At 38.7% G+C, this 25,791-nt stretch overlaps 2 protein-coding genes across 11 annotated transcripts in view; one reads left to right on the top strand and one right to left on the bottom strand.

Annotated features, from left to right (window-relative positions):
- The window catches only part of AMMECR1 (AMMECR nuclear protein 1), a 157,290-nt gene extending 141,024 nt beyond the window's left edge, over window positions 1–16,266 (top strand). For 4 of the 5 annotated variants that reach the window (XM_075940919.2, XM_089781852.1, XM_075940920.2 and 1 more), the window contains 3 exons: window positions 4,957–5,047; window positions 7,475–7,571; window positions 11,951–16,266. In XM_075940919.2, coding sequence (XP_075797034.1) covers window positions 4,957–5,047; window positions 7,475–7,571; window positions 11,951–12,065 — 303 coding nt within the window. In that variant the 3' untranslated portion in view covers window positions 12,066–16,266. The remainder of the gene's footprint in view (window positions 1–4,956; window positions 5,048–7,474; window positions 7,572–11,950) is intronic. The other variant, XM_089781849.1, reaches the window with a different exon arrangement.
- Window positions 16,267–19,051: 2,785 nt separating this feature from the next.
- Window positions 19,052–25,791, bottom strand: part of TMEM164 (transmembrane protein 164) — a 93,470-nt gene continuing 86,730 nt past the window's right edge. For all 6 annotated transcript variants that reach the window (XM_089781847.1, XM_075940926.2, XM_075940925.2 and 3 more), the window contains one exon: window positions 19,052–25,166. In XM_089781847.1, the coding sequence (XP_089637973.1) occupies window positions 24,963–25,166 (204 nt within the window). In that variant the 3' untranslated portion in view covers window positions 19,052–24,962. The remainder of the gene's footprint in view (window positions 25,167–25,791) is intronic.

Here is a 25,791-nt window from a genome sequence, read left to right as displayed (position 1 = left end):
GGGAGATCCTCTTTGCAGCAAAGACTTCAGGCGAGTAAACAGGAGACATGAGTGAATTGACTGCCATTAGCTCCCATATGATTTTTCAAATTGCCGCCATTTTCACCTTTTTATAAAGGTTTGCACCTTTTTCTAGTTACTGTCAAAGGATCACTTCAGTAGAGTGATTCTTGAAGATGCTTCATAAAATATAACATAGGGTTTCCATTCACGCATGATTGTATATGATTGCACTATGCATCCGTAGTTCACACACTGGGTGGTTTGAAATGGGTGCTGGGCAAATATGCATTGTCTCCTCATTTCTCTAAACACAGAGTCTTCCTCCCACAAGACAGCTCTCTGCTAGCCCTGTCTGTTGACTACTTCAAAGGAAGGTGCTGAGACAGGCAGTGTCATGAATTTTGGGATGTGTTTTTAATGGTAGAGAACATAGACAGCAGAAGGGTAGTGGGGGAGCAGCTCATGGTAATAAAATATTGTTTAATGCCACTGACATGGAGACAGTATGATCTGCACCCTTTCACACCAACCAGTGTACCTGATGAGACTTTTTCCCCATTCCATTTCCCTTTGCAGCCATCCATTTTCAAAGCAAACTCAGTTTTATTCCTCCTTTCACCGCTCTTATAATCACTTTCCTGATTTCTCTACCCTTCCACTAAAGTCATCCCGTCTCCACACAGACTCTGCAATTCCCTCTCCTCCAAAATTATTCATTTTTTTTCTGGTGGCTTTTTTGTTCTTGATTTCCTTCACTCTCAAGTCATGTCAGAGTGGGAATCTTTAAACTGTTTAGTGAGGTATTTCCTTACAATACAATATTCCAGAGAGGAAATTAAAAAATGTTCTGCTAGGTTACTTCACAGTGCAGCGGATTCCAGAATCTTTTTTTTTTAAAGGGAATTGTTTGGCTTGCTTAGCTCCTTAAAGAACAAATGAGGAATTTCCTATGCAGGGCTGAATCTCAGGTCACTTGAATCCCTTATTCCATGAGAGAGGTTCAGGATGCTGAAAAGAACAAGTATGAAATATGCCTGAATGTTTCATGAGGCAAGCTTTGGTACTACAGACTTTGGCTGTTTGGGAGTAGATACCATATTAATATGTGATGTAATTAATACATTTTCTGAATCTCTTGCCTATGAAAATATAGAAAGAAGCAAAACCTATCATTTCTCAGTCATTCACACCCTAGCACAGATGGGTTTAGTCATTATTTCTCCTGTTAAGATCACCTGTGTCTTCTCATCACAAAGTTGTTCAGATTCCTTGAGGAAGCTTTGGAATATTGAAATAAGCGTTCCTGATATCAAGAAAATCAGAATTTGGACAAACAAGAATATTAGCAAAGTTTATCCAGTAGTTTCACAATAAGCATACAGTCCTATAAATTGAGGCTGCTTAATGATCAGTATTTTGTCAGCTTCTGTTTCCTAAAATAATTTGAAATGATCCTTTATCCTGAATTTGTTGTCTTTCAATGAAATATTACCAATTTGAGAGAGACTGAAATTGTGGTTGTGGGTTTGATAATGAGATGAAAGTTGATTGTAATGACTTGAGAGATGGCTTTTTATCAGTCTATATGAAATGGATTGTAATCTTAGATTTCCTGGTCAACAGATGCACCCAGGAGAGAGGTAAAAAAACAACACCCAAAATTTAGGTCTGTTCTAGTCAACTTAACCTCAAGTAGAAAAAAAAAACACATCAGAAAAAGAATCTCCACATAGAGGTTTGCAGTAGTTATAGTGGTTTAAATTTACAAGTTGGGTGCAATACAGTTTTCATGTGTAGTTGTGGATAGAATTACTAGATTGTCAGGTGTGTTGGACATCATAAATAGAGCAAGATGTTTCCATGAATGTGAGTTGCCTAGTATAAGTAATTGCTTATGACACACAGTCTATTCATCAGTGAGAATTGTGTTTACTGTCTCTGGGAGAGTTCAGTTATTTGTTGGTTGGATTTTGAATCATGTCATCAGTATTTCTGGTTAATTCCTCGTGAGCATTGTAAACTATATGTCCTCATGATCATTTCTGCTGCATAGGATGCTAGTACAGAAAGGTGGACCTTACTTTATATATTTAAATATTATAAAACTGCCAAATGCTTAATTGTACTGCATAGTGGTGATAGCACAAGAATACAGCTCTATACATTCATTTTTTCCACCAGTTACTGTAATTGTGTCTGTTAATGTCAGTGAAGCATCACATACTTTCTCAAAAAAGGAGCAGTTGAAATTAAAGCCATCCTAAAATCTTTCATTGTTCACGTGTGTACTGAAATGTACCCTGGGTGCTATAAAAGAGGAGCTTCAACACTGATATAATTCAGAGACAGGCAATCGCAGCTCTCGTTGGCTACAGATTGCAGTTTCCAGCCAATGGGAGCTGTGGTAAGTGGTTTGGACAAATGCGATTACCTGTACCTGTGGAGGTGCAGGAAAACAAAGCATCTTGTGGCCAGCTAGTGGCTTGCCCTTACAAACCACAACCCAGAGTTTGAAAACCCCTGATCTAGATTCTAATTCTACTGCTCTCCTTCTCTGTCTGTTCTTAGGATCCATATAGGCACTGTCATTTGTAAATTAAAACAGTAGGAACGTCAATACCTTTCAGATTATCATCATAAAGCAGGCAAGATGAGGGTGTGTAGATGTTATCGCTGTACAACCATGGGTGACTACTCTTGAGTACCCCAGTAGAAGCAGCATGGAAATGACTAGATTAATATAATAACCTGAAAATTATCACAAACTAAATAAAATATTTTTATACAAATTGAAATAGGAATCTTAAAACCAAGTTAAGGGTTAAAATGGAATCAGTGGTCAAGTTTAATGCTATTTAGGCTATGTAACGTTGACAGGCTCATGTAGTTACTCTTGTCTGTCCTTCCCGTTTCTACCTTCAGCTGCTTGCTAAATCTACTTGTTGAGCCTTTTCTTAAATTGGATTGTAAATTGTTCGTGACCATCTTGTAATGTGTTTCCATATTGTCTAAAACAATGGGACCCTAATCCTGATTTGCGTGCTATAATATAAAGAAATTTCAAAAGATTTATAGTTGAGTTTGAGGGCTGATAGAGGCTTTTTTCAGTTTCTGGTAGCAGAAAAATTTAAAATTGGTAGTATATATACGTAAACATAAATGTTTTGGTCAGGATATGTTTTGAGTTTTACCCTAGCAATGTCCCTTTAAATTTAATCTGTAATTACTTTTTTGCTCTAATCAATTTGTCTTGCAAATTTGATCTAAAAAACAGATACAAATTGCTATATTAATAAAAGGGGACATCTAAGCTTCACATGGAATGGATCACGTCGATGTACATCACTTTGTGTTAGTTTGAAGAGCCCCATCATTCAGATATGGTCTTACAGTTTGTATAAAGTTACTAGTTGATTTCCTTGATCCTAGGAATAAATTAGACAAGATCTGCTTAAATTTTTCATTCCCAAATTTCCGTTTGCCATAACAGAACCGACTAGTTTAGAATTATGCTTTTGAAGACACAGATTGCTTCTAAAACAAAGTTACACGTGATTAATTAATATAAAGGGGTGTTAGAGATGAAACTTTTTGGAGTGAAGATGTGAATCAGTAACTTGGAAAAAAAACTTGTATTTAAGACATGATGGGATGATAAAGAGGAGGATGATTCTCAAGTCAGAGTCACCAAAATCATTTCTCTTTTCTCACTGTTCTTGTAGTCACATGAAAATGCTAGAGCAAAATAACTTTGTATAATGTTTACCTTGAAATATCTCTGTGTTAATTGGAAAATTGGCACTAGCTAGTCTACGTGCTCCTTTATGTTAACCCTTGGTTTTGAATTTGGCTGCCAGGCAGTTGTTCTAGTGTAAGTCTTGACTCTAAAAATCTTTCTATACATTTTGTTGAAATCAAATTAGTTTGTGGCTTCTCCCCCCAAACATAAAACAGGTGTCTAAACCAAATAACACAGTGCTCATATTTCTATGTGCACTTGAGGACTTCCAAATTTAAAAATGAATCTTATTTACAGAAGCACAAAAATAAAAATCTGAAGCTACTAACATTATGTTCATATTTGTTTAATTTTTAAAGTAACTGAAAACTGTTTATCACATTTTGGTAAGAAACTTCACTCCCAGCTGGCGGCCTCTTATGATAAACTGATCAAAAGTTGATGTTTACAGCAAAATATTTGTACCCTAGAAAATAGGGAAGTGCTATGTACACACACATTACTTTTTGCAAACAGTGCCTCAGAAGGCAGCCAGCCTAATTCTTCAGGGAATTTTGCATGTAGCTTCTTTCTATCAGCAATGTTGGTTTCTCTGTTAAGCAGTAGACCTTGCACAAAAAACAGTCTTGCGATATATGGAAATATGAATTTGAAGCTAATTTGCTTCCCAAAGCTTTAAAATACCTTTTACGTCCGTCCCCCTCTTCTTCATTCATTAGTGGAAATTTCATGTATTGGAGAGCTCAAGCCTTTCAACACTAGGTTGCCAGATGAGATCCCAGCTGTTAATGGTCACAAGTCATTAGATCAGGTTACCTATGGAATGGAGCTGGCGATCTTGGTTCACTTTCTGGTGGACAGTTGTTCATATCACATTGATAACACGCTTGTCAGGATCAGAAGAGATGTTAAGTACTGAATGGGCATGGAGACCAAACTACCCTCACCTCAAGTGGTGTTCCCTTCAGGTCAGAGTCGAAGCATTTGGGTGGGGCATTGTAGCGCATGCTTGAATTGCCACTGGCCTGGTTAGCCTAGGTTGGACACCATTCAAGAGGGCTAAATTCACTTAGGAAACACCTTGAAGATGTTTTTTAAAAATTCCAAAATTGGGTAAAAAATTCTTGAAAAGACTTCACAACTTGGGATCTTTCACATTAGAAATTTCTTGTATTATTTTTAAATGTACTAATAAAATTGCCAATTTCTTTCAGGTGGGTGTACATGGCATTAGAATAGAATTCATCAATGAAAAAGGATCAAAACGCACCGCTACCTACTTACCGGAGGTTGCAAAGGAGCAAGGTCATTGTTGCACTTTATTTCATATGATCTGGTGAAGAATTTAAATTTACCTATAAACCTAAAATGCAATATTTGACCTTGCACTGATGTCAGATGATGGAGCAATACTTAACTGTAAGGAATGACTCTTATATAAATGCCACTTACATGCCTGTTTAAAATCAGTCCTTTATTGGGAAGATTTCAATAAACTGTAGCAGTTTAAGCAAGTCATAAATAAACAGTAAAGTAGCAGCAGTATGCAAAATAAAAGATGTAGGGATGGTACTGTGCTAATTATAAAATGCCATTTTTTATACAAATGTGGTACAATTGTGAAATGCAAAAAAACTTTTTAACTTAGTGATGGGATGACAGCTCATGTATCTTAACAGTGAAGTTTTTTATCAACCTGCAATCCTGAAGTTTTTCTCTTGTTAGGCTCTCACTGCTGGCACTTAACCCTGTTTAAGAACTCTGGCTTCCCCTTGTTTCCTGGGTGGATAGCAGGGAGTTGGTTTCATTCTGAATGTCCCAAAATACTTATGTAATGAAAATATGTCCCCTTCAAAGAGGCATAGATTGTAAGCTCATCATTTGAAAGAACAATATACACTAGTTCTTTTTAAAGCCAGTATGTGGTACCGATCTGTTTACTACTTACTAATTTTTTCTCTTTCAGTCATTAATTTTTATTTTGCCTGCTCGTATTTTGATTTGGTGTGTTAGAGAAAGGGAAACCTACACTAAGGATCATAATAAAAATACAATGCCTTGTCCACAAGTGGCCACTTAAAATTACCCGTAAGGTTTCCAGTAGTTTTGTTTGATCTGTACTTTATAGATCTGAATCTTCCAGGAAAATGTGGGGGTTTTTTGGGCTAAGATCTTATATAGTCACTTAAGACAGCTTTTACTAATTTTGCCCTAAAAAATTCACAACCATGAGAAACCACACACTGTGAAATCTGATGCATTGTGCGCTTTCATCCTGTACTATACAGATGGGAGACCAGCATTTATCATTTTGGAGGTCCTAACGCAAAAGGGAATTGTAGGGAGTTGCAGGGTTATTTTAGCGGGGCCACGGTATTGCCACCCTTACTTATATGCTGCCTCTAGCTTTGAAGGCTCTGCCCTACCAGTAGCACTGCAGAATTAAAATTGAATATACCATACCATGCCACTCTTCCTTCTGTGCTGCTGCCTTCAGAGCTGGGCACAGCTGGAGAGTTGCAGCTGCTAACTGAGAACCCCACTCTGCAGGCAGTAGTGTGGCAGTAAGGATGGCCATACCATACCAGGCCATCCTTACTTCTGTGTCGCTGATGGCAGCCACTCTGCTTTCGTAGCTGTGCTCCTGGCCAGCAGCCGCCATTCTTCAGCTGCCCAGCTCTGAAGGCAGTGCCACCTGCAGCAGTGCAGAAGTAAGGTTAACAGTACTGCATCCCCTATGATCCCCACATCTTCTTTTTGGATCAGAGTCCCTACAATTACAACAGCGTGAAATTTCAGATTTAAATCACTGAAATCATGAAATTTATGATTTTTTAAATTGTATGTCGGAGAAATTGGCCAAAATGGACTGTGAATTTGGAAGGGCTAGATACAGATATACCTTTGTCTGTTTAATAAAACATGTTCATGTATAGCTAGACATCTATCTGAACAATCTAAGCAATTGTGTACTTCTGAAACAACACAGCCAAGTTTTATCAAGAAAAAGTTCATAGTTCATTTTCTACTTATTAAGATACCATGTATTCAACATTTTATATGTATATCTTGCTTTAAAATACTGTCAAAGACTTGCTGCAGGAGAACAATAATTAACCTAAACTATTTGTGGGTTAATACTCCAAAAAGGTATAAACCACCTGCCAGCAAACTTTTCAATGTTGTATTTCTGAAATTGTAAACATTGCTGTTAAAGTAGCACTTACAGAGAAGTCTGTGAAACCCCATGCCATTTGGTGATGAGGTGTTGGATTTTTCTATCCTCTACCTGCCCCCCGTGAACACACACTTTGAGCCAGTAAAGCCTGCTTATGTGCAGTATTTTCCAATAGAAACTTAAAAGTTTACTATAATACATGACCTTACTACAGATGGATGGAGTCCTCCTTTTCTTTTATTGCATTTAGACTTTGAAAGGATATTTTTTTTGTTTTTCTCTATCCAGAAAGCATGGCTGTATTGGATCTACTTTTAAATTGTATGCAGGATCTTTGCTTTGCCCAATAAACTTACTCTGATGTTGAAAAATCTTGTATATGGTACTTCCTGCAAGAGGCTATTCTTAGAACACAGAAATTTACATGTTACAGATCTGTGGGAATCCTTATAATAGACTTTAACAGAGTAGATGAAAAAATAAAACATGAACTAATGTGCAGTCTATTTTATTACTTGTTCTTTGCTGATATTTATTCTGATAAAACTCAACAGGATGGGACCACATTCAGACCATAGATTCTCTATTGAGAAAAGGAGGCTACAAAGCGCCAATTACTAATGAGTTCAGGAAAACCATAAAACTGACCAGGTATGTATTAGGGGATAAATTACAGATATGTTTTGTTATTTCAATATTTCCTCTATTTATTTATTTCCTGAAGACATCTGCTAATATATTGATAGTAAAGTCTTCTTTCATAGTAACGGAGTTAGCAATATCTTTTTCTTCTGCAACAGTGGTCCTTTCTTCTTTTTGTGTGGTTGTAACATCCATTAATCTTAACAGAAGTTAACAACACTCAGCATGCTATTTTAAAGTAAGGGTTTGCAAGAGTACCCTGTCTACTTTATTTTATGCTGCTGCTTAAAGATTTCAATTGTGAAAATGGGTGTGGTAGCTCTTACTTTCCAGAGTCAGTGCACTGCGTGTAATAGATATCCCCTCTGGGGTCCAGGGTGATTAGGAATTCTCACCATTCTAAATGCTAAGCTTCAATTTGTGCAGGTGCCTCATCTGCTTCCTCTGCTAGGAAACTGCAGTACCCTCCCAATATTACATAGCATTACCCTACAGTTGAGTTAAGAAGAGCACAAACTGGATAATCAGGCTTGCAGTCTCTGTGTTGTTGGGCTGGGTTCTTTACTGCCTCCACATAAACCAGGCAGTGTTTGTTGACTGCTTTGACATTACTTTTACATTTGTAGTGGATATGCTGTAAATTGAATGATGCAGAAATAAGGTTTTATAGAGGCTGTTCTGCATATAGCTAGAGAGATACATTATTATACACTTGAAAAATAAATACATTAATAAATTGAGAGACTGTAGAACTCCCAGTTTGCTCAGGTGATTATTAAGAGTTAGGGAAAAAAGGTGGGACTCAGTAATGGGCCCACCTTATACAAAATGGTTTAAAGATAAGATGGTGCTACGCCCTGGCCCTAAATTCCTTCCAGATATGATAGCGAAATTCTGCCTCAGTCAGTCATCACTTTGTCAGTACTCTTCTCAAGTCATCATCTATTCACATAAGACCTTCTTTAAGACACTTTAAAAGGAAAGACATATTTGGGTGGCTTTTCATTCTCCTCCTAGTTTGTGTGTCTCATTCCTATTTGGAGTCTCTCCTCTGCATGCAGGTAGGGACAGGTCCAGACTTGTTACTCAGATTAACAAAATCTCCAGATGGCATTGCTACAACAGCAATACCAATACAGTGACTGTTAAATAAAATTACTTCCCTTATCTTTCTGTAGACACCATTCTTTTTTATTTTTTTTCAGTATAGCAACATGAGGAAGAGAAGAATACTTGTGCCTTCTGTATCATCCAAATAGTCAAACCAGGAGAAAAAGAAATTGACGATAACTAACATCTTAAACACAACCTCATTTGATCACCTTTCTCTTGAGCATCCTTGCAGGCCAGGCTGTCTGTATCCAGGAAGGCAGGCAGGTTTTCCTGCTTTGGGCATCATTTTACATATAAGGGAACTTTTCCCTTATTAAGTTTCCTTCCCCCAACTTGCAACTTTGCTTCACCTATCCAAGGCTCCCTCTTGCAGTCCTTCTCTCCTGTTGCTATCAGTTCAGTGGTTGGTTACTTTCCTTTCTTTTCCTCCACCGCCACACTTAAACCTTCAGAGGATGAGTAAAGCTGGTTTTTCCTTAGGATGCATCCATTCTTTTAGCACATGATTATCTTTGTATGGTCGATGCATGGTCATTATGTGTGCCTCATTGTCCCTTGTCTGGTGTGTACCTCCCAGGCTCCGTATACAGTGGAGAATACATGCACATATGGATATTCATGATACAGTAGTTTTTATAGTAACATTTCACAATAACTCCATGGAATCAACTAGAATTCGGAATGTGCTAGGCAGTTTCTTTCATCAACATTTTATTTTAACAGTAAATTTAGGTATGGCACTAAAGTATAGATGCCATACGTACCATAGGGCCAAAAGCCATCTCCATATGAGGGGTGTAGGTATGTGTATGATGAAAGATATGAGCAGGGAACCATACTGTGGTAGTGCAGATCTAATCAAAGAATGCATGAGATTTGTGCATCCAAAGTTAGCCAGCAACTTTGGCTGAGCCATCTCCAGCTTCTGGTGGAGGAGATATGTTTCTGAAGGGCACACCTTAATCACCTAGCTGTAGAGAAGCTGCCTTCTTAACTGCTGGTAAAAAACAGGGACTCACATCTTCTGCAAACTTGAGTTCAGTTCTCTTAAGATAAATTCAGGTTGGACCTCCAAAAACCAGGACTCCCTTGTCTGGCAACATCTGTGGTCCGGTAGGACCACAGTTGTTCCTGGACCCAAGGAGGGCTGGTGGCTCAGAGTCCAGCAGCACTGGCACTGGAGCCCTGGTAACAGAGATGAAGCCATGGCAGCCCTGGTAGCAGGTGGGGCCAGAGACATGGAAGCCCAGGTAGCAAGGTCGGGTTTTGTGGCAGTCCAGGCTGCTTGGACTGCAGCAACGCAGCAGCCTGGCAGGAGGGGGGAGGAGAGATGGGCTGGGGGGCTGGTAGCAGGGACCTCCCCAGTCCAGAAAATTCCTTCATTCGGGACTGATCCGGTCCCAAGTGTTTCAGACCGGAGAGGTCCAACCTGTACTCAATTCTGAAGTCCAACAAGTTGTGCTACTGTGATTTAGATTTAGAAAAGAGAGAAAGCGGAATAATAGCACGATCTGTGAAAATAAACATTTTGGGTATGGGTGGGGACGTTTTAATTGAAAAATACAGTGTTTGTGGTCCACTTGACAACTCATAATCCCAAATTCTGCAGGTCAGCGGGATCATTATGAAGAATACAAAAAAGGAACTAATGGGACATGTGCGGGGGGAGGAGGGGAGAGAGGTCCCCTCTTAAAATTAATGGGATTAGAGTTTTGATGTAGGATTTCCATCACTTATTAGAAACTAGGAATCTTAGTCTCCTATGGGAAATAATTGTATTCAAGGTGGCTAACACACTTCACTGCCTATGCTGCTACAAGTTCACTTCCATTTTCAATGTCTTAGCTTGATCAAAGATCACACATGTTCCTCTGTCTGAGCTGGAAATAACACTTCTCACTGAAGTGTAGCCTCTCTTATATCTACAGCACCCAAACCAGTGGCCACTTATTAGCCCTCATCAGTGAAATAAAGTAAAAAATAGATGTGTAGAGAACTGTTTCTTTTCTCCAGTATTCCACATCTGCTAGTGGTGTTAAGCAATTCATATAACTCCTACTTACATCTGTGATCTATAGCAACAGTGAAACATTAAACCCTTCTCGTCAGATAATGCTCCTTTGAGCAAGCTCCAGTTGCTTTTTATATTGAAATGACTGTCTAGTCAGGCAGCTTCGGCTGTTCCCTTTTCTTTAAGAATATTCAGGCAAGAGGCAAAACTTCCCTCTTTACTCAAGAGTTTAAGAGGTAAATAAAGTTTTAGAGAGACCAAAAATGGTCCATTGTAGGAGTTCCAGCCATTCTTAAATTCTAGTATTGGCATTAAAATTAATTCTCTTTTCTCTCTCTCAAATTCTTGTAATGTCTAAAAAGCAGTTTAGGATGTAGGATAAAGGGACAGCATTGCATTTTGTTTTTCCATCTGGTTAAACAAGCAGATGTGATTCTAGTTTGACAGACTATCTTGGCCTGGTTTGACACACATTCAAGCAACTTCATTAGCTGCCAAGTTGATGGTTTATTTTCAAGTTGAAGGGGATTTCGTTCAAAGATCAGATTATCCATGCAATATAGTAAGTGCCCCGCTCCATTCATGCCAAGTTGAGGAAACCCACGACTGGTCTTCCAACCAAGGCCAGCAGCCATTTGATGGATTAATGCATTACTAAGAACACCTATTGTGTCAAGTATACTTGTGCTTCTTTTGTATTTTTGGTCTTTTGAATCACAGTTTGTGGCAACAGAGTGTTAGGTATGGTCTCAGCATAAATGCAGTTCCCACTTTTACAGTACAGCATAAGTGTAAATGTGGCAGTAGTTTGATGTTTGTTGGAAAACTTTATTAATTGTTTAATAGAGAGAGTTTAAAAGGAAACTAGCAGAGGCAAGATTCTTCTTTGTTATATTTGGGCAAAGTTTACGCTATGGATGCTACAGCGGCACAGGTTCACCACCGCAGCTTTATTATAGTAAAGCTTTTTTTATTAAAACACAAATTGTCAACATAACAGGTCAAAGTAAATACCCCTAAATCAAACTCTAGTAACTTCTCAAGGAGACTTTTTCTTACATTATCTATCCTGTACACTTTAGTTTTTTATCAATGGAAAGAGTTTTGTTTTTTTCTGTGCATATAGTGCAATTGATGTTTACCAACATTTACTGATGAAATATAATCTTTCCAGGCCTAACCTTGGTGTTTCTAAGGTTTCCTTTAGTGTTTCTAATGGTTTCCTTTAAAACCTTTTGAAACTTTTTTTTTCACCTGCTTTTAGGTACCGTAGTGAGAAGATGACCATGAGCTACACAGAGTACCTTGCCCACCGTCAGCATCATCACTTCCAAAATGGCATTGGGCACCCTCTTCCACCATACAACCATTATTCCTGACACTGAGCCACATGACCAGTCACTGGACCTCTCTGCAGACCTCTTCCCAGGAGACCCTACCCCTTCCTGGTCTAGCTATCTCTATTACTGTACCATTTTATGATGATAGTTTCCGTTGCCATGTTGACGCTTCTCCTTGGTTGGTCAAGTTCATCATGGCAACGGGTGGGAAAACTGCATTATTACAAAGCTCCCATAACTCTTTTTTTATTGAGTCACTGCGGGGATTTTTTGCAGCACATAAAACCCTTGTGTTTTTTTTATAACATTTTAAATTTCTATTTCATTAACATTGAATTATATCAATCAAGGTTTTCTGTGACTGTGGATGGAAGGAAGAACTTAATGGTTTAAAGATTACAATTAGGGATTTCCTTTATTGAGTAAGATATTAATAGTGCTAACAGGTAATGAAACATATCAGAGATTCAGGTATTAATCATACATTCCCCACCACTGTAGTAAAAGCTGTTTAATTTCATGTAGATAAATACATGAACTTCAGATCCCAGGACTTAGAATTTGAAAGGCAATGATACTTCAAGTGAAGAGAAGCTGTTGTACATAGCATAAGAGGCAATGATAGGAACTATTTCAGGATCAGTTGGTCTAGTTAATTACAGACTTAATGTGCAGGATAGGAAGCATCCTCAACTCTCATTTAATTCCATGGGGATTGAGGGCATTCTGACACCAAACAGTGTTTGTAATGCAGAGAAGAGACACCTTTCTGATCTTCTCAAAATAGGAGTCACTTTTGTTTTAATAATGGTTGGTGAGTAGGCAATATTATGTTAGGAAGAAAATGGATTTAGATGTTTGTGCCTTTTGACTAGGACATAAATATAGTTACCTAAAAATCATAGGAAGAATTCTATTAAAAACATCAGACAGCTTAGAAAACCATGCTCGGTCCTCTACTGAGCTGGTATCAATTATTTTTTAAACTGGAATTCTTTTGAACAAGCATGTTGTGAAAGAATTATCTTCTTTCCCCCCATCTTATTCTTTTTTAGTTGTGGGTGTCCTAAATGTTAAGTCATGATTAGCCAGATAATAGTTAAGAGCATGAAAAGCACAGGACAAATATGCCTTGATTTTAGATGTCTTCAGCTGTTACAGGAACAGTCCTGGAGAGTTGTAAGTACTATGAAATATTCTGGCAACTTTTCTGCACAAAGCAGCAGTAGCAAATCGCTTTCTTTCTTGCTTAGAATTTTATTTTCAGCTGTAGTAATGGAGATGGGATTTATAAAAGGTATGTGGGATATAGTAGCAAGACCTGAACATTCTGGAGAGTGTTTTCTCCTTGCTTCATGTGCCTATAGAACTCCCATAAATACTGGCAGTCGCTTATTGCATCTTCAGGGGGATAATATACCCCATGCATTATAGAAAAATCAACATAAGGATGAGTAAAAAGCATTAAGCAGAAATCCCCAACTGTTTTGAATAATGGATATTTGTGTATAAAAATAATTCTGAACAGATGAGAAATAAAATTGAGCTGATAATCCTTTTGCTGTATCAAACAGCAAACTGCTAGTTGATAATTTAAACTTTTATATATTTATTTCAAAGGATAATTGGGTAAATTGTTACTTCTCATCTATAAGAGACAGGATTTGCTGGGTTAGTTTTAAGGCATTTTTATAGAAGGTATTTGGTATTCCTTCATCCACAGCATGTGATGTCCAAATGTTAACACTTTCAGTTGTGATGCCTTAATTTATAAACAAACAAGAGGGCCTGAAAATTCAGTAGCCAAGAGGACATTGCAAAACTCAATAGATATTTATATAGAGGATATTTTGGATGATAGTATTGTCTTGTCTCTACTTGGGGAACATTTTAAAGTGGATTAGCTTTTAAGTGGAAACTGTAAACAAGTGGCTACTTGATTGAAATTTTTTTCTTGCCCTTATAGGGAAACTGAGCACAAGTTGAAGAATATTGTCTGCTGCAAAAAAAAAAAAAAAAAAACATTCACCCCATCTTTACCCATCATCTCGTTACAGCATGCTCATGCTTCTGTATGAGCTCATTGTTAGAAGTTTTTTAAAAAAAGATCTATTATATATAAAAATATATATGTATTTAAAGGTGCTAATCAACCTTGAGCAGGTCACGTGACTGGTCATGCGGACTCTAAAATCATATCAGATTTTTTTTAAATCCTCGATATATGCAGATGTTATACAGAATTTCTTACCAGTGTAATAATGATATACTGATGAAATAAACAATCCTGCAGGTTTTGAAGGACGAGGTCAGCAATACTTCCGATCATGGCTTGGGGGAGAAAAAAAGGATAGTTTTGTCTCCTTTTTTGTACACAGACAAAATGCATTGTGCATTATGCTATCTTTTAGTAGCTGTTGCTTAAAAAGAATAGTTTGAAGAGTGTTATACAAACTGTAAAGGTGTGCTTTAAAATCAAGTAATGCCTGAGGCCCTTCTTGACCAGAGTTTTATGTCATTCATTAAAAAGCTATTATAGGTATATGGTCAATCAATTAATCAGCTTTCTATGAGCTACATAGAAATACACTGTTTTTTCATGCTTAGAATAATCAAATCTATCTGCTGTGTTTCTGGGGCATCTGTCTCCTCAATATGTAAGTGCCGAGAATGCTGTTGAGTATGTTTCATATATACCTGTAGGTATATTTGAATAAACATACATGTATTTCACTCAGACATGCCCTGGAACAGAATAGGTCTGTTTTTCTAAACCTGATCAAGAATAGTGTGTGAAAGCAGTTTCATAACATTCTTATTTAACTATGCTAAATAGCCATTTAGATATTGTTCAGTGGAAATATTTTTATGTAGGTATTTTATTAAGTTAAAATACAGCGAAGTAGTTTGGGAGGGGGAGGAATTAAAATTTTAGCTTTCAAGATGCACTAATCAGTTTGCTTTATTCCATTAAAAAAGGCTTTGTCACTTTAACAGCACATGGATTGGAGGAAGAGACTTCAGACAGCAGGCCTCTCCAATTCACATAGTTGTTGCTCAGTCATGCTTCAAAGTGGCCTTCCTTCTGCCCCAGATCGTGCTGTCTCACTGACTCCATTCCCCCCACCTCCACCGCCAGCAGGGAGAGGGCACAGTAGTAAGTTCTGACCTGTTGGATGATGATAATCAAGGCAATTGATCTGGCACACCCTGACATTTGTATACCGACCTCTTTACTTGTCTTCAACTGTGTGGGTTTTTGAAACCGTTGTCTGGAGTAGGTTACATCTCTTGTGTGTGTTAGATCGAACCAAAGAAGCCTCCAGCCATGCCCAAATGCTGCTCCTAAAGCCTGCCTTCCAGTCCTTTCAAAATCCCTGCAGGATTAAATGTTAACTTTTTTATTTTTGTACAGTTTCTAACTGATTTTTGCTAGTGATGTTAATTGAATTAAGTTTATTTGAGGAGTCTGAGTACCTCCTTCGTTTAAATAAACTGGCGACTTTCCTTTTATGTTAAAAATAAATATAGAAACCCAAAGTGTGCCTCTCAGATATAAGGGTTTCTGGTTACATTTATTCTTATGACCAGCAATGATTCTTTATATACAAAGATATGTTTTCCTTGTTTTTTATTACTGTTAAAAAATAAAAACCTCTTTCTTTGCTCTGGATCCAGTAACTACGCTGGTACACAAACGCACTGAAAAGACAAACTTTTGTTTGAAACTTTTGTAACAACTTATGACTGTTTTTGTATATCAAAGTTGATTCTTTTCAAAAAATTTGGATCTAGTTTCTAAGTTATTTTAGCGTTTTATATGTTATGAAAAAATTAATTTGAATTGTTCACCAGCATAATGAGTTATCTGGAATGCGATGGTGACATATGTAAATGGGCTTTGAGCTACCTGGAGTAGCTTAAAAGGCCCTTATTTCTTTTTCCTTATTAGTAACTTGATTATTGATTACAATAATATCACAGATTACCTGAATCCCCTTCCATTATAACTAGATCCTCCCTTCCAACATTTGCTATTAGTGTGAAGAAACTGTTGAAATGGGCATTTTAATGAGTATGGCTCAAAAAGGTAAAAATGAGGAAAAAGGAAAAAAAAATATACATAGAAGGTTCTGTGGGTCTGTGCGATATGGCTGTGGAAAGATATTGTAGTAGTTTTAACACTATTGTTCTTACCTTTTAAATCATTTACCCAATAAAAAAAGAAAAAGAATCACCATTTCCTGTTTTCATGTTCCTTTGTAAATGGTGTGGTCTGCTCAGTTACTTTTTTTTAACATTTGAAATTAGAGGGTTCCAAAAAGGAATTTGGATTTTAATGATGCATTTGGAGGTAATATTTTATGCTAAATAAAGTTGTGTTTATTTTCCAAGCTAGGGGAATAAATTGGGCACAAACCACTTGGTATTTCTGGGGTAGAGAGAAATGGACCATCAAACTGAGAAGTGTCACCCTAGCTAACATGTAATACTTCAGAGCTTGATTTACTCTGTGCCTGCCGCTTCCATTGATTAAAAGTTAAAAGTAACTGAAAAGGGGGAAGTTTTATGCAGCGCCTTCATGTTTCAAAACTAGTCATATTGGTACAACTTCTATCTTTTATATAGTACGCCTCTGGGAGACTTGACAAAACAGTGTAGAGCCGTGGTCCCCAACACATTTTCATGCACCCGCCAGGTGCTCGGGGCTGGCCTGGCCCCGGGCACATGGCACGCAGCGCTTGCGGGGAGGGGGGGAAGCGTCGCCCGCGGGGGGGGCCGCCCCCTGGCGCCCGACAACCTGAAAAGGTTGAGGACCACTGGTGTAGAGTTTGTTACATTCTCAATTTACTAAACACTTGAAGTCCCACCTAAAATAGAATCCTAAATCTTGTGACTCAATAGGCTTGAAAAGATTAGAGAGAACATTGGGGAGTGTATGTAGTTGTGTTTACTATTCCACCTACCTTCTAAATGTAATGCCTTTAATTTATATCATTCATGTAAAAATTATGCTCCCTCTCCTAAGGATGTGGTGGTTCTGGGGAGACTATGCCTTTCCCTAAAATCCTTGAGCCCAAATTTCCAAATGTGAGTGGCTAAAGTTAGAACCAAATCCACTGAGAACAGTGCTAAAACCCCTGCCAGTCAGGCCACTCTGAGGGTATGTCTATACAGCAGTATTATTTCGGAATAACGGCTGTTATTCTGAAATAACTGCTTGTAGTATAACGCAGACTACGTTATTTCAGAATAAGATCAAAATAATGGCAAGCTGGAGGACTTCTTACTCCAACTCCTGTAACCCTTATTTTACAAAGAGTAAGGGAAATCAAAGGAAAAGTACTCTTCTTTGGACTTCCTGCTGTGTAGATAGTGCCAAAAGTCAATGGGTGAGTTTGTAAAGACAAGCTATTGGACTAGACATCTACACTAATACCTGGACGACTGTTCCCTTTGCTGTACTCTGTATACTGTGGGATTCAACTTTTTTGATCATTTAAGATTTCTCCCCATTTTTTTTCATTTTACCTTGGTGCACTATGAGCACTACACTTGGGAAGTAGCTAAGTGCCCTCATGGCAGGAAAGTAAAACTTACATATTCTGTAACTTTTTATATGAGCTCCATGAAACCCCATCCAAAGTGTCAAATTCCAGTTGGAGAGGAATGCTCCATTCTTCCTTCCGCCCCATGGAACATTCCTTCCCTCAGAGTGGGAGCTGACTTTGCCACAAGTTTTCATTTCCACTTTTTGCAAGGAAGTACTAATATTTTATGTTTAATCAGAATATATAGTTTGTCTGTGTTAGGGTACTTCAGTGAGGTTACAGTGCTGTGAACAGCTCTGCCTGTTGGTTGTATATGGTAAAGCTAGAGAGTTTTAAAACAATTTCAGCACTTGGGAAATGAAATAACCCAGTTCACAGAACATCAGGTGCCAACTTCAGGGAAGAAAAAGTTAGATATGTTCATTTTACACTTGAAATTGCTACAGCATTTTCAAAATTGTGAAATATCAAGCAGGAAGTTTATTAAACACTGTTTCTATGAAGGATTAATCTACAGTCTGAAATATACCTTATAGTAGTTTAATAATCCTTTCCCCAACTCCTAGCAGTTTTTATTTCTTAACATAAGTAGGAAAATATTTAATACATTTCAGTCTCTTGCCTGAGTTATTTCAGCTTTGTAAACTAGTTTGCTTCTCATTCACATCTAGTTTATTGGCTTGAGCTATGCATTCAAGTTATTAGCACCAGTAGTTTGTCTTCCCACACACTTTGTGACTGGTCATCCCAAAACAGAATTAATTCTGCTTCTTGAATGGATAGCCTCTATGTACTATTTAATATATATGTGCTTGATTGGTCACTTCCTTTTCCATGAACCCTGGTTGGAAGTTATAGTAACCTGTCACAATGATGCTGTTCATGGGATTGATGTTTAGATGCTAAGCAGCTTTTGCAATCAAACTACTGCTGGTCTGAAGTGTAGGGAATTTTTAGAATAAAAACCTACTAATTAGGACTCTATCATCTGTAATGACTAACTAAACAGTGAAGGGATAAGCCCTAACAAAGCTGAGCAACAGACATAAGTGTGCAAATATTGAAAAAACAAAATGTTCAAAAATTGTTTTATGTTAACCTGTGCACAATTGTGTTCCCTACCTTGTAATTCTTCTGTGACTACAGTGAAATATTGGAGTGACAGAACAGAAAATTAGGAAGAATATTCTACCATTTTGGCAGAGAAGAAACTGAAATCCGCAGAGTGTAGTTAATGAGACATACAAAGTTTTAAAAAGCATTTCCTTCATTGAACACATACATTACCATCTACCTACCACTTGGCAGGGGAAGTTTAAACAGTGAATAGAGAGGAAGATATGTATGTGGCTTCATCTCTCTCCTTTGTGTTCTAAATGTAAGAAGGGATGATATGGAAGATGTTCAAATTTCTTGGCTACAACTGGTTGTAATCAGGGGTGTAACTAAAATGATGACAAAACTGCTCCCCCACACAGTAGACGGTATTTATTCCTTTAATTAAAGATTTAACAACTATTTGCCCAATGAGCAGGATTTCCATTAGGGACCAACAAAACCAAACCAAAATACAAAAAACCAAGTACACAAATATACCTCTTCTTTGCAAATGTTACTTGATAACCAAGTTTTAGCACATTAAAAAGGTTACAAAATTTAAAACACTTTTACAAATCTCTTTGAACTAACAGCAGAGGTGGCAGCTGAGTGCCCACGCAGGTCCTGGTCCCTGTAGTTCCAATCTGTGCCTGGATAATATGATGGCTGGAACCAAGGGCTGGGTAACTAGAACCACAAGTTAGACAGCTTTGTGCCTCAGGGAAGTGCATGTATCAATTCCAGCTTCTGGGCAAAGCATGGCTGTCCACAGTACTATGAGCGCACTCACCACCTTACCTGCTGCAGCAAGAGAACTAGGGCTCAGAATAAATGCACAAATAAAAAAAGGTATAAAACTGACCCTCCAAAAGAGAGCGCCATTCTAAAAACAGCTTGGTTTTAACTAAACATTAAGCAGAAAAAACAGATTTACAGCAATGTCACTTTGAGTACAAAAGAATTGACAGGTTTGTTATGAATCTTGTCACTGTAACCAGAGTCAGTCACAAAAAAACACAATTGTCTTTGCCTTTACAAACATACCTGCAGCATTTCTGCTTACAGGCTAATACCAGATGGCCCTTTGAATTTTTGAACTTATTAAAACTAGGATGACTAGCATTCCAAATGTCACATCTGTATTATGCAGTGTAACTTTATCTCCCTGCTTTTAACATAATTGTAAAAAAGTTCACCTAGTAAAACAACAAATGCAACCGGAAATGACTGCCATAAGAAAAACTGCACATCTTCCCCCCCCCTGCTTTTATAGCTACAACTGGCTGAGAAACCAATGCTTGTGATTTATAGACAAGACTTGGGACAGAATCAAGTACTTAAGCAACTGCAAATAACCGTTTCTGAAAGGGAAAGACACTTAGGTTTTACAAAACATTCAATTATCAAATATACAGAAATATCAAAACCCTGATTGAGGTACAGACAGAGGGTAAAATACATCTACACTGAGGTACTCAAACCTTAAAGTGCACAACTGAATGGCTGCTCATCTCCCAGCTCCAGCCAAGCACTCTGCCTACAAGCAGCATCTGTCAAGCACTAAGACGTCAAACTAATATCAGGTCTAGGAGTGTATTTTGGGGCTATGGCCTTACTTCCATTAACAGAGATACATATATTTATGAACATGACTAAGTGCAGTTTCTCTCACAGGGTGGAAATTAACAAGATGCTAATTCATCTTTGGTGTTTGAAGTCCAATGTGGTTAAGTGGCAGATGGACAAAAACAGATTAATGGTAAAATCACCACTAAGGGTGTGTCTGGACCTGTGAAAAACAGCACTAGCTATGATTGGGACAACTGAAAGCCTTGGCACCAAAATATATTACCATACGCTGGCTGCTGCCCAACATTAGGTGGGGAGGGAGGGGCAGAAGAGTTACCAGCCTGAGCATAAACAAACTGTGTGATCAGTAAACAATTTAATTGTAGCTACTAATAGCACCTCCTGTAGAATAGGGAGGAGAAAAGGTCAGAGTTTGGTGTGCTCAGAAAGGTCAACTCCTATTGGTCAGAGCACCAGGTCACTAAATAAATGGAGCTAGCTTTAAAAAGACACAATTTTACCTTCAACATACACAAAGTTTTGAGATGGAGACAATCTCAAAATAAGGATGCACTTGATAAAGTTAGGCTTAGTATGGGATTGATTCCATTGACATGACTAGCCAGTCACATCAGTCAGGGATCGTCTAGATAATACTAAGCCGTGTCTCAGCAGAGGACTGGATGACCTATAGACATTCCTTCTAGTTCTACATTTCTATGAGTCTCTCGTTCCTTTTCTAGGCTTTTCCCTCCCTCCTTCCTATACTGTAAAGTAAGCTACTTTATTCAAGCTCCCAACTGACAAGTGAACTGCTTAAAAATGGAAGAAACAATCATATCAAAGACCACAAACTGCTTTCCTGTCACTGGAGTTCTGAATACTATGGAAAATAACCTTCTCAACATGAGATCTATTCGCTTTCAGCACCATGAGTGATTTTTCCTTGGTAGCAGTGAACTAGCGGAAGACAAAAGTGATCTGTGTGAGGCAGCTCAGATGGTGAGAGTCAAACTAATCCCTTCCACACTGACCTGTCTGGTCTCTCACCTTGTGCTTGCCTCCTCTTTTCACGCTTCCTGGTCACCTGGCTTCACCTTTTCATATCCAGCACAAACAGAAACCAACCAAGGATCCTCATCTCTATTAAGTGCCTGTAAAACCCACATGTTCAATGGGGGGGGGGGGGAGGGGGAGGACTTCCTCTGTAGAAGTAATGCAGCCCTCCAATTGGGACACATGAATAAGTTGTCCTGCTTCTGAGTAGCCCACTATCATCCAAACCAACATCTTAGGAGCAGAATAATCTCTACTTATCTTCTGCACCTTGCAGACTTTCTATTAGAAGAGATCAGCTGAGAAATGAGTGTCAAGATACTAGGAAAAGACTTACTGCTTTATGGGGTTCCCCTACTTCAACTAAATTGGCTCAAAATAGCCATCCTGCTATTGATATTTAAACCAGCCAAAAGAGCTACTAATTCAGCACTTCAGGTAAATACCATGGAGGTAGCACACCTTGAGCTACACTTCTGAAATGCCTTACTAGCCTCAATATTTGATCATAGGAGGCTACTGGTGGCCTTAACTGAGTTCTTATTAGAATGCCCTGAAGCACACAGCTGCATGCATGAAATGCTGTGTTTTCAAAAATAATAAGCAGCTTTTAAACTGAAAAGACTGCTGGTATTCTGAATGTAGCTGTCAATTAGTCAGTCGCAGCAATTAAAAATAAAGGATGAGAAAAGTAAGAATTAAAAAAAAAAAATCTTAAATCCAAGCAGTAGTGCAGTGTTGAAAGTCTGGGCGTCCCTATACACCAATGGTCCCTTTTTCTAAATACACTTCATTGTAGTGACAGTCAGGGTGTCTGGCATAGGGTACTTTGCTAATGGACTGCTAGATAAATAAACCAAAATAAACTTGATACAAAGAGAACGGGAGGAAGTTTTGTATGATTTAACTCAGCTCTTCCTATGAGCTCGTATAGATTCAAGTAGGGGGCACTTATCAATACGTACATTAGGGCCTGACCCTGCAACATGCTGAGTCCCCTTGATGAAATCTTGGCCCACAGAAATCAAATGGCCAAAAAAAATCCATTGGTTTCACTGGGGCCAGGATATCATGTCTTGCAGTCCCACTTACTTCAATAGTACTTGAGTACTCTACCTTTGGAGGATCAGGCCTTTGTTAACACTGGTACTTCCCCCCACTCCTGAGAATGCTTCAGCAAGATGTACTTATTTACCTACAGAAGTAGCAGTGAAGCTGTTCTGATGAGCAATGTTAAACATGTGCATAAGTGCTTGCAGGATCAGGGTCTGAGAGCCACACTGTAAACAGATATTCGAGTATCAGGGTTCTCAAAGGCAAACTCCTATTGGAGACAGAAGATAGGGAGCAGGAACATACATTTTGTTGGTAACAAAAATTTAAATTGATCACAACTGTGCAATTCAGTAAATCTGCCTTTTTATCACATTATGGCAGCATAGGTTATTCACAATATTTAATACATACCACCAGACACAGTGTGTCTAGAAAAGGATTTACTAATTAGAATTCAGATTGACAGGATTCTCCTGCAGTTGTAAAGATAATATATTTAATTAAATGGAGTGATTCCATTTGTGATTCCTCTCCCCTATCAAAATCTGCCTTTGTAAAAAAAAAAAAAAAAAAAAAAAAAATCCAAAACAAAAAAACATGTTTGTAACTGATAATTTTCCTAGACAATGAGCTATTTTCTGAGGTATAAATGGCTGTGTCTTAACTTCAGGCCACGATCGCAGGGCGACTCAGCTGAAGGAGAGGTACAGTGGCTCTGTGTACTATTACAGGTATGGCAATGCAAACAATCAATCTAAAAATCACTTTTTGAAGCAAATTTCTGTGATGCAGCTCTGAAATACAACCCGCATGAACTCAGGTTTCAAAAATTAAAGGGATACTGTCAAGATTTTCCCCCTTTCCACTTGCCCATATAACATCTTACTACTGAACAAAATGAATGAGCACACTGCATTTGTTTTTCCCTGGCTGTACTGGTTCTCTCTCATTTCTGCATGCAGTTTTTGCAATAAACTTAAATAAATATAAGTTAAACCAGTGCAGTCCCTTCCTATGGAGGAATTTATACCTGTAAAAAGGTGCTTCTAGCAGTACAGTTTGTGATACTACAGTAAAACTCCAGTGGTCCAGCATCCAATGGTCTGGCACTCCTGATAGTCCGGCACCATCTGGAACCCGCAAGTGCTCTGGGCAGCCGGACAATTGGAGCTGCTCTGCCCCCGGCATCTCCGATTCAGCAGCTGCTGAAACCGACCAGTGGGTGACTCGGGGTAGCCAGGGGCAGAGCAGCTGGGGTGTACCGCCCCTCGGCACTGCTGCTCTGCCCTGGGCTTCCCGGAGTCAACCGCTGGTCAGTTTCAGCAGCAGCTGACTTGGGGAAGTCTGGGGCAGAGCAGCTGGGGTGCTGCCGGGTTGTCTCGCAGCGCCAAGGGGTGCATCCCCCCCACTCAACCCCAAACCCCTCATAGCCCCCCTTTCCAATAGTCCGGCATATCTGATAATCCAGCACCCCCTGGGTCCTAAAGGTGCTGTATTATCAGAAGTTTACTGTAATAAATGAAACAAGCTCTCTGGTAGAATTACCTCCAGACTAGAGTTGCACCGATTTAAATCGCTGCATAGATGGTGTGTAGACCCTTACAGAGTGAAACCAGAAGAGCAGTTTCTCTTTGTTTCCCTACATAATGAAATAATGCTGTTCAATGCAGAATGTAGGGTAGACATTTTTTTAAAAGCATGAAATGAAATTTAAAACTTCTCATTTGGGGTTTTGTAATTTGCTTCCTCAGTCTAAACTTGGTTGACAATATCCTTTTAATTCATGTTTTTCTCTGTTCAGGGGCAACTTGAAGGACAAGGGGAAGCTTCACCCATCACAATTTACACTCTACTTGATATTTTAAAACAATTATTTCAACCTGATACTTTTTACACATTCAAGTCAAAACATCCTCAAAGTTGTTAGATATGCTGGGCTGTAACCATACATGAAAATTCATGGAAGTTGAGAAAAAAAAAAGTCCAATTTAAAAAATAAATTTTTTAATTATTCTTATTGGTCCCCATTATCTTCAACCAGCTTAAAGTAGTTCAATAGAACCTCACCAATTCATACCAATGACTGGGAGACCCACAACATGGTGTTTCACTTACCAACTTACATGCTTCAAATAATGCAAGTTAAGCTAGGATGATGCATTAGAAACCATGCTTGGTTCCATCTGGACGACACTTATAATTCAGCCTTTTCTTATACTTCATAACGTAATTGGCAAATGTACTGAAGCATAGTGAACAATAATGCAGTCTGGATAAGGAGACTCTGCTACCAAATTCTTTGCTGGAATGCAGAGAGCCTGCCATTTTCTGGGATAACTATATAGTGTGGGATAGCAAGGTTCCATTGTAATGTGCATAAAAAAATACATAATAAAGAAACATCAATGTCTCCCAGAATAAGGCCACTAATTTTGCCATTGGCTATGGGCAGTGAAAAGAGAATTCTCACTCTCTTTTAGAGCTCTTTTGAGGCAAGAAACATTCGGAAGGGGAGGAAGGGAAGGAGACATGACACACTAACACACAGTCTTTTCATTTGCCAGGTTCCTCTGCTTCCTGTAAATGCTATTCCTAGGGAGAAATTTCAGTCTATTTTCTTAGCTGGGAGTCTAAGCAAATCCATACTGTATTTAAAGATGGGGACTGCACTGTAAAACAATATTACAAGTTTTCCATGAGCCATAGTCATGATAGTCTGATGTCCAGATGCCCAGATTCGATACCAGGGCCCATAGAAAGGATCAGAGATGGCTGGGCATAACATGTTGTTCAGATTCACTTCCGTGACCTGGAGACAGGGACAATGACAGGTTTATAAATCCCTTATCTTGTGTAATATTGACAGACACCCGAAACGGGGGTTTCCTAATTCCCCTAAAAATCCAAGGAATCAAGTTAATAGGATAGCAATTCTCAGTCACCTATTTTCAGCACATGGTCAATTATGCACTTAATGTATACGCAACTACTTGTGCATGGTAATTAGGGATGTAAAAGGTTGACCAGTAAGCATCACCTTAACAGTTAATCGGGGTGGGAGGGGAGGCCAGGAGGGTCTGAAGCAGTTGCCCACCCGCCGCAGGCAGGGGGCTGCTCCGGCTGCGGACAGGGACTGCTTGGGCCAGCCTGGAGTGGCCCTTGACGGTAGTGGTCCCGAAGGGTGTGCAGGCAGGGGCTGCTCTGTCCAGCTGTGGCAGGCAGGACGACCGCTCCAGCCTGGCTGGTCCCCCATTCAACCGGTTAACCAATTAAACACTATGCTTAAGCGGTTAATCAATTAAATGATAGTAACACCCCTACTGATGATCAGTAGATATTAGCATCAATTGCCCAATTCAAGCACCTCATTGCCTCAGTCTATTAGACACTCATTTGCCCCTAAACACATTGAAATTTTGTCCCAAATGTTTACT

This window comes from Pelodiscus sinensis, chromosome 13 (assembly GCF_052426305.1).
Source record: "Pelodiscus sinensis isolate ZL-2025 chromosome 13, ASM5242630v1, whole genome shotgun sequence".
NCBI lineage: Eukaryota > Metazoa > Chordata > Testudines > Trionychidae > Pelodiscus > Pelodiscus sinensis.
Note: the sequence above shows the minus strand (reverse complement) of the source record. Positions and strands in the feature narration are given on the sequence as shown.